The sequence below is a fragment of the Haliotis cracherodii genome, unplaced genomic scaffold (assembly GCF_022045235.1).
Source record: "Haliotis cracherodii isolate W230 unplaced genomic scaffold, xgHalCrac1.p SCAF_4, whole genome shotgun sequence".
NCBI lineage: Eukaryota > Metazoa > Mollusca > Gastropoda > Lepetellida > Haliotidae > Haliotis > Haliotis cracherodii.
The window spans coordinates 9,313,622-9,325,691 of NW_027266297.1; the positions used below are offsets into that span (position 1 = coordinate 9,313,622).

The 12,070-nt window shown below is 40.8% G+C and overlaps 1 protein-coding gene across 1 annotated transcript in view; it reads left to right on the forward strand.

The window, feature by feature from the left end:
- Positions 1-12,070, forward strand: part of LOC139478496 (uncharacterized) — a 39,997-nt gene that overhangs the window by 26,093 nt on the left and 1,834 nt on the right. The window contains exons 21-23 of the mRNA XM_071260987.1: positions 867-944; positions 2,236-2,344; positions 3,203-3,403. Coding sequence (XP_071117088.1) covers positions 867-944; positions 2,236-2,344; positions 3,203-3,403 — 388 coding nt within the window. The remainder of the gene's footprint in view (positions 1-866; positions 945-2,235; positions 2,345-3,202; positions 3,404-12,070) is intronic.

The window sequence follows — 12,070 nt, forward strand, 5'->3', positions numbered from 1 at the left end:
GTCCAAAACATTGTCAATGGATGCCCAACTCTGGCACAAAGACATTATCTTAAGCAACACGATGAAGGGGCTCGACCCCTTTAATACCGTCTTCGCCATGCTTGTGGTTTTGACACACAGGTCAATCCTTGGTACGATGTGGTGGGCGTCATGGAAAATGATCAACACAAAATTCTTTGGAATAGGCCCGTATACAGCCTAAGACTTATCCAGGGCAACAAACCTGATCTAGTCCGTTTTGATAAATTCAAGGAAGTCCTCTATATCTTTGAAATCTCTGTCCCTTTTGAATTAATTGATTGATAAAATTCAGGAAAAACATGGCAAATATGCGGATCTCACTTTCGAAATGTCACGCTTGCATCCTAAGTACTAAGTTGTCCCCTTGTTCTCGGTGCCTTACGTTTGGTACCTCCCAATCTGTTGACTGGTTTTAGGAGAGTACCCGGGTTTGATGCCATGAATACAGCCCTTCTGACAATCTGGGTAATGCAGAAGGCGGCAGTGTTGGGGAGTCTTCACATTCTTCGAAACGTTAGCTGTGGGTTCGCCTAGGCAGCGCTTCCTGGGAGAAGTCCCATTCGATGTCCGGTCTGGGTGTAGAGGGGGCAAGGGCCCTGAGCTGATGATGAGCCTGACTACCTTGACTGTGCCAGTATCACCCAAACCCTCTTTGCTGCATTTATTTATTTTAATTGGTATATGATAATAATGCATTGTAGTCCCATATTATCTCGCCTTAATAGAATTACGTATTATTGTTACGTATCAACTTGCATGATAATAACGTTACATTTCAGTAAACTAATATCTCGCATGATAATAATGTTATGAGTCTCTGCACAATGATCCTAAAAATGTTTCAGGAGGTCTCAAAACATCATCGTCATCGTCAGGAACACAGTGTGGAGAAACGTCACCGTCCAAACCTTCGCCAGCAACAGGTATTTTGTGGGTGTAATATAACGTTAAACAGATTCGGCGTACATATAGCTAGCTGCCTTGCAAGTTGAATACATATCAGCCTGAAGTTAATAAGTGTTTATACAAGTAGTTAGGTTATGTGTGTCAGGCAAGCAATGTTAAAGCTCTTAAAGGTCAAATAGACCTCATAGTTAGGCAAGCAGGGACACCGTCAGAGCCCTGGACGCGAGGCGTAGTTAGGAAAGCAGGAGCACCGTCACAGCCCTGGACGCGGGGCGTAGTTAGGCCAGCAGGGGCAAGGTCAGAGCCCTGGACGCGGGGCGTAGTTAGGAAAGCAGGAGCACCGTCAGAGCCCTGGACGCGGGGCGTAGTTAAGCAATCAGGGGCACCGTCAGAGCCCTGGAAGCGGGGCGTAGTTAGGCAAGCAGGGGCAATGATAACGCCCACTGATCAGTTACGGAGGTCTGGAAACGGGAGGTTGTTAGGCAAGCACTGATCAGTTACGGAGGTCTGGAAGCGGGAGGTTGTTGGGCAAGCACTGATCGGTTACGGAGGTCTGGAAACGGGAGGTAGTTAGGCAAGCACTGATCAATTATAGAGGTCTGGAAGCGGGAGGTTGTTGGGCAAGCACTGATCAGTTACGGAGGTCTGGAAACGGGAGGTAGTTAGGCAAGCACTGATCAGTTATAGAGGTCTGGAAGCGGGAGGTTGTTAGGCAAGCACTGATCAGTTATAGAGGTCTGGAAACGGGAGGTAGTCAGGCAAGCACTGATCAGTTACGGAGGTCTGGAAACGGGAGGTAGTTAGGCAAGCACTGATCAATTATAGAGGTCTGGAAGCGGGAGGTTGTTGGGCAAGCACTGATCAGTTACGGAGGTCTGGAAGCGGGAGGTAGTTAGGCAAGCACTGATCAGTTACGGAGGTCTGGAAGCGGGAGGTTGTTGGGCAAGAACTGATCAGTTATAGAGGTCTGGAAACGGGAGGTAGTCAGGCAAGCACTGATCAGTTACGGAGGTCTGGAAGCGGGAGGTTGTTAGGCAAGCACTGATCAGTTACGGAGGTCTGGAAGCGGGAGGTTGTTGGGCAAGAACTGATCAGTTATAGAGGTCTGGAAACGGGAGGTAGTCAGGCAAGCACTGATCAGTTACGGAGGTCTGGAAGCGGGAGGTTGTTAGGCAAGCACTGATCAGTTATAGAGGTCTGGAAACGGAATGTTGTTGGGCAAGCACTGATCAGTTATACATATTCATTCATCATTAACCACTGTGTTGCTCACCACTCGATTATTTTTTATGTGTCCTACTTTCCAAGGTACAGTAGTCGGAATAGCCATCGCAATGTTGATCCTGGGAGGCATCCTCGGCGGCATTATCGTCTTCTTCATTCAACGACGTCGCGAGGGCAATATGAAATACGACAAGTACATTAGCAACCCAGTGTACTCTGAATAAACTATGGTAGAATAGCTTTTTGTTGGACCATTTTATGTACTTGATTCTTTGATGACTATGTTGATGGACAAGGATAGGGAAACATAAACTGCCGTGGGAAAACTGAAAGTACACACCCATGTTTGATGGTGCCTGAATTATGTAACAAGCAAGAAATGGCTATTCGATGGCAATGTATTTGGCTATCTTGTTAACACGACAGTCCGTGGCAAGTCATGAGTGTTGCCCTTCCGCAGATAACTTCTCCCAAATGATGAAATTGTCTTTCGATGAACATCTGCCATTTTCTTTTTGCGCCATTCGTGTTTGCAGCACACCCACGGGGCGACGACGTTGGTTTTCAGCAATCCTTGGCATTGCGTAAGCGCTAAACCAAAGGGTTAAATGAGCAACTGATAGGTAACCAATTATTGTTCACATTCAAACAACACGTGTGCGAGTATTATGTTCCGAACAAAAACGAAAATCCAAATTGTGCGCCGTGCGTTAACATACACATGGAAATTGTGAAACACGATCTTAAAGTTGAGATGTCTTCATGAATATGTAATGCTATTGAATGATGAATTATTCAATTTGAGATTTTTTTAGCTTTATATGAAGCACAGCTAGTTCTATTTCCGTTGGTATTTTTGGACCCTAAGACTGCAGTGTTTCTGCGACCGTTTTCAGTCTAGTGAGGTGAGATGAGGTGAAATGGGTTTTAATGTCGCGTCCAAGATTATTGCACTTATATAGCGACTTCAGCCTAGTAACGGTTTGATAACGTTTCTAAGTGTATGCTCTTCATTTGCAATTTGTAAGATACCCCATTTGTCTGTGTCTAGGGACATTTTAAAGGAAGTAACTACAACGAACCCAGAAGTAAGCTTTATCATCATCACCATCATTATCACCATCATCATAACCACCATCATCATCACCATCGTCATCATCACCATCACCATCACCTTAGTTATCACCGTCATCATCACCACCATCATCATCATCACCACCGTCATCATCATCATCACCATCGGGGCGGTCGGGTAGCCTAGTGGTTAAAGCGTTCGCTCGTCACGCCAAAGACCCGGGTTCGATTCCCGACATGGATACAATGTGTGAAGCCCATTTCTGGTGTCCCCCGCCGTGATATTGCTGGAATATTGCTAAAAGCGGCGTAAAACCATACTCACTCACTCATCATCACCATCATCCTCACCTTAGTTATCACCGTCATCATCATCATCACCATCATCATCACCATCATCATCACCTTAGTTATTTATCACCGTCATCATCACCACCACCATCATCATAATCATCATCATCATCATCATCACAATCACCATACTACCACTACTATTCCACAAGGGGACATTCTCAAAGCGTAAAGCGCACTGTCAACGGATTAATGTGTTTCTGAGGTTTGTTTAACGCCACCTTTAACATCACGGTTCTGTCACGGCGTGTCATCTCAGTGTCGATGTGATAAAGGTTCCGGTATGGTGCTGACAAACCAAGAAACGTAACCAGGGTGAACCGGGATTCGAACTCACGACCACCGGTATCTGACAAGGACGCAAAGGTCTACAGCGAATTCCGGCGACTCATATTCCTCAGAAACGGACATCAGGACAGATTTGTGAACAGCAAAATTAGTGGATGACCAGATTATACACAGTTGAGCTGAGACAGTTGGTTGGACCTGTTAACTGCATTATATTGCATTCAGTGATTCTCTCGACATCTCGTACATTGCATATTCCTTTGCATTGAAAGAGTACCTACGAATCCCGTGCAGTCGTTGCATTCAATGAATACCTAAGAATATCTCAAACAGTTTTACCACTGCTTTGTTAACTGAAACCACCAATGTGGTAGAAACATGCACCATGTAGTATTCCACAGTATTTCTTCACCCGTTTGACACAGACCTTAAAAGATATGTACATTCAAAAATGGATGGTTCCTTGTCCAGTTCTATAAAAGCAAATTTCTACCTTACATTTAAGACTACTATTATATTCGAACCTTATCTATTAAGTGTAAATTTACATAAGTTAAGAAGAGTTCTTTCTCGATGTCGTTGTTGCTCACATGATTTATTTATTGAAACAGACAGATATGTAGGTATTGCAAGAGAACATAGACTTTGTAGGATTTGTAAAACTGATTGTATTGAATATGATGAATATGAATATCACTTTTTATATGTATGTCCAGTGTATAATGAGCAAAATATCTAAAAAAAACCTATTTCCGCCACAACCCTTATGGTAACAAATTTTGTAAATTTTGTGATTGTTCAGAAACTATGATGAATTTACCAATGTTCATTTATCATGCTAGGAAACTAAGCAAATGTATGAATTTGTAACACGACCCAGGCAATGAATGTAGCGTTGGCCTCTGGCCTCATCAGTACCATGAATAAAGAGGGTTCGGGTTGGGTTTGCTCGGATTTGGATTTGGGTTTGGGTGGGGTTGGGTTGGGATGGGTAGGGTTTGGTCGGATTTTTATTTATTTTGTTTAATATGAAGCAATTTACCTTCACAACAAACATTTGAAACTTAACTACAAGGAAAAAAGCAACTATTAATATTTTAGAAACATTCTGTCTAATCTGTTACATTAAAGTATCCCTACTGTTACACTGTCATAAAATTAAGAATTTAAGAAACTTTCACCTATGAGAAAAAAGACTCATCATTTAACTATAACACTATCACATTTGTACACAATGTGTTGTCCGTCCTGGCCTCACAGTTCCGTAACAGTAGAGACAAATTGAGATGATGTCAGGTGTTCACTAAGAGATGTGCGTATCCTGCCCCAAACAAGATGGTGTATACGAAAGCACATGCCGTCATTCTATCAAATATACATATATACATGATATCTAACCCTAAAACTAACAAGTTATACAACAACAAATAATCAGACTGCATAACATATACTCATACCATGTGAAAACATCACCAAATCCCAAACTGCCTAACCTGTATTAGATTTTCAAATGACTGCACTTATAATCTGGTCAAAGTCTCTTTTATACCCCAATCAATCATTCAGTATATGCAACGAAACGTTTCACTCCAACTCAAAGCATCTTACATGATCAACACACGTTCAGGCACAAAAGTGTATATAATGTCGTATACACTCAAAATCAAATGTGAAAAAATATGCAGCGTGATCTTGATACGCGGACCTTGAAAGTTGTTATTTTTGGAAAATAATTAATTTTAATGTTCGTTTGTTTTAAGTTAAGTAGGCGCGATTATGATACGACAGTATACTTTTCTAACATGTGACTGTAAGTATTATGGAACCAACTGTGACGAAAGGGTATATGAAGATGACGGTATGGCCATTTTGAACACCGTAAGTAAGAGCTTAGTTACAGCATGTTCATACTAGAAACATTATTATATCAATATATACTCAACAACAAAAGTTCATGTGACACTAATATTTAAGTTTATTTTTCAAACAAGTAAAGTTTGGTTTTCAATATTGTAGTACATGTATGGAATCAAGTCACAAAAACGCAACTGCTACAGAAAAGCATGCATTCCATGCAAAAGTTGACTTTTATGCAAGCCTCATGCATTTCACTACCCAGGAATGGATATAAAAACATGTGCGTTAACGGGATTCCATATGCATTGTTTGGCATCGTGCTGACAACCACTTAGAAAAACCACAAAATTACGCAATTATTCATCATTACGAAATGTCACGCCTGTCCGAAAATGAGCGCCTGCGAGCCATTGGTATGCTTGAAGCAGGATCGAATCAACGTGATGTTGCAAGACGATTTAACGTCCACAGAAAAAAACATTTGGTGTTTATGGCAACGTTGGCAACAGACGAATGCAGTCAGAGACCATACCCAGAGTTGCAGGCCACGCGTAACCAATAATCGACAAGACAACTGGATTCGAACAACACACCTAAGTATTCGATTCCAGCCAGCAACAGTGACTGCAAGAAGCATCCCTGGCCTTCGACGAATATCTTCACGAACTGTACGTCGTCGCCTCAGATGTGCAGGGATTGTGCAGAAGACCCACCAGACGTCCCATTTACACAGGAAACCACCGTCAAGCACGTCTACAGTGGTGCAGACAGTGTCTACACTGGACGGCCATGCAATGGGGACAAGTTCTATTCACTGACGAGTCTGGTTTTCATCTCAGCCACAGCGATGGACGGATTCGAGTGTACCGACGTCGAGGTGAAGGTTACGTCAATCATTGTGTCATGGAAGAAGTTCGGTTCGGGGGCGGCAGCGTTGTGGTATGGGATGGGATTACAGCAAGACAGAGGACCCGTTTGATAGTGGTAGAAGGAAATCTCAATGGACATTGCTACCGCGGCGTGATCATCGGCCGTGTTGTTCGACCGTTTTTGTGTCGTCATGACCCAGGCATTACCTTTCAACATGACAACGCCCGGCCCGATATTGCTCGACTTGTTCAGGATTCTCTTCAACAAAACAACGAGAATGTCATCCCCTGGCCGGGTCGCTCCCCTAAACTCTCACCAATCGAGCACATGTGAGATGAGATGGATCGGCGCCTTCGACGTCAGCCACGTGTTCCAAAGACACTTCGAAAGATGTGGACAGATATCCCATAGGATTTTGTGCGACGCCTGGTCCATTCCATGAGACGAACATGTATTGCTTGCATCGCAACCAGAGGTGGACACACATGCTATTAATTTGTAAATTGACAATTTTGGCATGTTCATGTTTTTTTTCTTATGAAATCACGCATTTTCTGAAGTCAGTATGGCAAATTAAACCATTTGAACACTTACAGGAGTCTTTTACCTGTTGCAAACCGAAATGGTTTCAGATTTGGTAACAAATACAACTTCGCATTAATTCGTATTCAATGTCACTGGAACTTTTGTTGTTCAGTATATATTTGGCCCTGTCTTGGCGTAAGTTAGAAGGTACGTTTGTATTTAAATCATTACTAAAAAACTAACAAATCGTACCCAAAAGAATACACCGTTTTAACTGAGTTTCCTGGGAACAATTCTTGAGAGTAGACATCCTTTGGAAATGGGAGAAAATGAGTAGACGGGTTATAATAATTGCAATGGTGTCCCTCACACATCAAAACCATAACACCGCTAAAGAAGATGGCGTATTGCTCACGCCATGAGTTTGGGAAAACATCACCAAATTTAAAACTGTCTAGCCTGTGCTAGATTTCTCAAATGACTGCTCTGATAATTAGGTCAAAGTCCCTTTTAACCCAACTCAATCACGCAGCACATACAACAAAGCATTTCACTCTTACATAACATTCACACGTTCAGACACAACGGCTTACATATAGTCGGAACCCGATCTTATGTCTACAGTCAAATCAAATCCGAAGATTATGTAGCATGATCTTGATATGTTTACATTGAAAGTTGATATTATTGGAAAATAATTCATTTTAGTGTTCGTTTGTTTTAAGTAGGCGCTAAACGTCAGTCCAAACTTGGGATGGCAGTTTTCCGCCTCTGTTACACTCATTGTGTTACAGAATAGGGGAATGCGTCGTGGCTGACGAATTCAAAAGGCTTGTCATCATGATATCTCTTGTGTCCTAGTCTTTAATGAATATAACAATCTTACGTTAACCTTCTTAAGTTGGGTAAGGATGTTATTCATATTACTGGAGATATGATGTGTTTCATGGGGAGTGCACCGCTGTTTTAAGCATTTGTTGGGGAAAGTGACAGTAACATGTCCTTTGACTTGATTTACTATATTCCATGTGCTATATATTTGAATTGCTAACCAAATGTGCAGCACTGCAGTTGGACAGCTGCCATCAGATTTGCTGAATCATATTGAATGTAGCTTAGTATGTTTAGGATGGGAGGTGCGTTTAATGTCCAAGTCAAAGTGTTGGCATCTTTTGGCATTTTTGGAAACGGCGGTGATGAGTCTTCCTTAAGTTTTGTATGTACTGCAGTAACAAACTGATCGATAATCATGAATGAGATTAAGAAATGGCAGTTGAATTTTCTAGCATGCACCTGTGGGTTTTATGAAACCAACTGTGGCCAACGTTGTGCTGCTCGTCACTGCAAGATCAGCTCCAGCTGTGATGTACAAGGACAGTGTGTTGGTGGTTGTGCGGCTGGGTATCATGGACAAGACTGTACTCATAATAGTAAAACATTATGAAACTATTTACGACATAAGATTTCAAATAGTGTCATACGACTCTTGCTAAAAGGTTGTTTTTTGACCAGGGTTACAGCAATCAGGAAAGATTTCAAAAGGTGGTGGACTCTGGAGGACATTTCAAAGGTTAAAGCATCTGTGTAAAAAATGTTGTCCCTGACTTGTCTTTGCATGTGTTCGTGATGAGTGGGACCGGATAGGCTCACCTATTTGCGAACACCTACTATCATCACAATGTGATAGTGATTCCTAATTACATGCTCATGATATTGTCTGAATCGTACAATCGTCTCTTTTTTAAGTAGACATTTCTTATTATAATGGAAATCTTTTTGATTTTGGATTTGACATATTTCAAATCATGTATAGCGAGTATTGCTCTGTTGTTTAATATTACCAGCGGATAAATTGCATTAATACCGACACTGTGTCTCAAATTATCAATTCATTGTCATCAACATTTATTATTGCCAAGACGTGGTTTATGCGTACTACTTACCCGTGTGGAAAGTGTTTATAAATATGATGGTATGGCCATATTGAACATTGCGACTGTGTCGCCAAAAGGCATCACTTAAAGAACATTTATCGAGTGAGTGAGTATGGTTTTACGCCGCTTTCGCAATATTCCAGTAATATCAAGGCGGGGCACACCAGAAATGGGTTTTAAACATTGCACCCATGTAGGGAGTCGAACCTAGGCCTTCTACGTGACGAACGAACGCCTTAACCACTAGACTACCCTACCGTCCCCACTTAACTACGGCTGTGAACTAAACAAAGTAAAACCTTCAACAAGAGGGACAACACAATGACACATGGGAGATCCTGCCGAACTCGTTCTATTGTATTAAATTAAGTGAACAACACTGAAAAATACTCTCCCAAAAAATGAGTGCATAAGCGGTATAAAAGAGGCAATTTCAATTATTATTTGTCTTCTGAAATATGTATTTCTTATGGATATGGGAAGGTTTTGTCGTTTCTATTTATAAGATTGTATCTTTTGTACCAACATAAATTCGCCATTTTATTCTTGGAAAGGATTCTGCAACTATATCTTGAGTATGTGTTTATGAATCACTTTCAAATAGTGAAGACACCAGGTGTTCGCGAAAAGGTGAGCGTATGCTGCTCCACCAGTGACAGCCGTCACAAACATGAACAAGCGAGTCAGTTGTTCGTATGAAAAAATACGGGACAACATGGTTAAAATTGGGAATTGCATCAGACATTATTTGCGAAACTTATTCGTCAACCATAACAATTTTTAAAACCATAAAACGTTTGGAAAGCTTCACTGGGGAAGTGAATATTGTATCCTTGACCAAACTTCGTTTGATCGTAATTGAACGTATTTCCACTTGCCTCAAATACATTCTGTGAATACAGCGAAATGCCTTCCTTGATTGTATTAAAGACTATTGTTAATCGTTGAGCCAGGGATTAGGTGGCACAATTGCATGTAAGGAAAAGCATATCCTGCCCTACCGGTAGCATCTCTCACTCACTAAAGTTAAATAAATATGTATGTGAGGTTACACAGCACCGCAGTACTCCTGCCATGTGACGGTGGTATGTGAACAAACCAGACAATCAAGGTATGGACCACAAATTCACGACAGCACATTTGAGGATTCTATTGAAACAAAAAACGACATGCTAAGTTTGAATTACGTATAAGACGAGCTCTGCTGCAAATAAGTGAAGACAAAGTAATGAGTTCAATATGCCCATTTCATTTTAGACTGTCCAGCTGGCTTTTATGGAAACAACTGCTTTCTGAGATGCACTGATAGACATTGTCATAGTCCATCTTGTCATGGTGATGGAGCATGCGTAATTCAATGTGATGCGGGATGGACACAGCACGACTGCACACAAGGTAAGATTCAATGTATTTCGTTACACCAAAGTGCCATACATATGCCAAAAACGTAGGGGTCAGTGGGGTCATCACGACATATCTTCTGATCCAAATGACCATATCTGATGAGGTCTATGTAATGGGTTATCGTGGTTGGTGTGATGAGATCGTGCTTTGGGTCGTTAAAAAAGGTCGGGGTCCATTCAAAGTTGCATCATGCAGCCAACGTCACTGATATCGTCATAGATAGCCTGAGTGGCAGTTTGCAGCCGATTTCTTAATCCCATCGTTCTGTTTATATATATATATATCTGAAGTATGGCTTGACGTCCCTTACATTTATTTCACTATTATTTAAGCACATGACGAGTGAAGGCTTTAACCACGAGGCATGAACATCCTGTTTCTACGCCACTCGTTAAAAAAGCTCCACTTCTATTTATACATGTATGTCTCTCTCTCTATTGTAAGTCTTGCTTGACAACGGTATATGGATCTATACCGAAACATCGCTTATATATATATATATATATATATATATATATATATATATATATATATATATATATATATATATATAATAAAACAATAAAGTCCACGTTAGTCCATCATCTTCTTTATATCAGTTTCAAACATAGTACTTTCGTAGTCTCATGACTGCTCTTCAGTGTAACTGACAATGACATATGTCATATGTCATTGTCATCGTCATTGTCAGTTAAACTGAAGAGCTGTCATGAGAGAGCGAAAGTACTATGTTTGAAACTGATATAAAGAAGATGATGGACTATATATATATATAGAAGAGATATATGGAAGAGATGGAAGGGTGGATGGAAGTGGAGCTATTTTCACGAGTGGCGTAGAAACATGATATTTCACGCGACACATGGGATATCCTTTTCTCCAACACAAATGTAAAACTTTGAAACGTAAACTATCCGTACCAAACAAGGAGGGAAGTTCCACCAACCTTTGTAATTGAAACTTTAAATGTAGTTCCGAGTTTGCAAAATCTCTCACAAATATAAACGAAAGTAAGAAAAAGTATTTAGGTCACTGAAATGTTTATCATACATTTGGATATGATAGTATACAAAACCACCTTTAAAAAATATTCTTGAAACCTACGAGACAACTGTTGGAATACATGCTGGTCAAATAACAAAAATGGCGTAACAAACAGTCTCTATTGACGACTTAAATGAGAAATGTACAGTTTATAACAAAACATCTTCAAGAGAATAAGCCATATTAACTCTACAAATTACCACCTGTCATTATTTTGTCAATGTGGACCTAACGTGAAAAGGAAGTCAACAGTTTGTGTTCGGGCCAGATACTTACGATAAAGGGAGACAATTTGCGAGCAGGTAGCTCTTGTATGACAACAGTTCAACGTGTTATGTTCACTGCAGTGAAATATCACTTTTCACAACTTCTCAAATTCAGTACACTCATTCACCTGATGAAGGAGTAAGTATAGACTCCGAAACGTTGTATTCCTCATAATAAATAAGTTGACATCCAAAAAATCTCTTACTTGTCAGTATCACTTAAGGCGCAAGTACATCTTCATAATGCAACGCCAGGTTCCAAGTAAACGTTATTATTTTCAAACAGAAGTGCCCTCCACTTAGCAC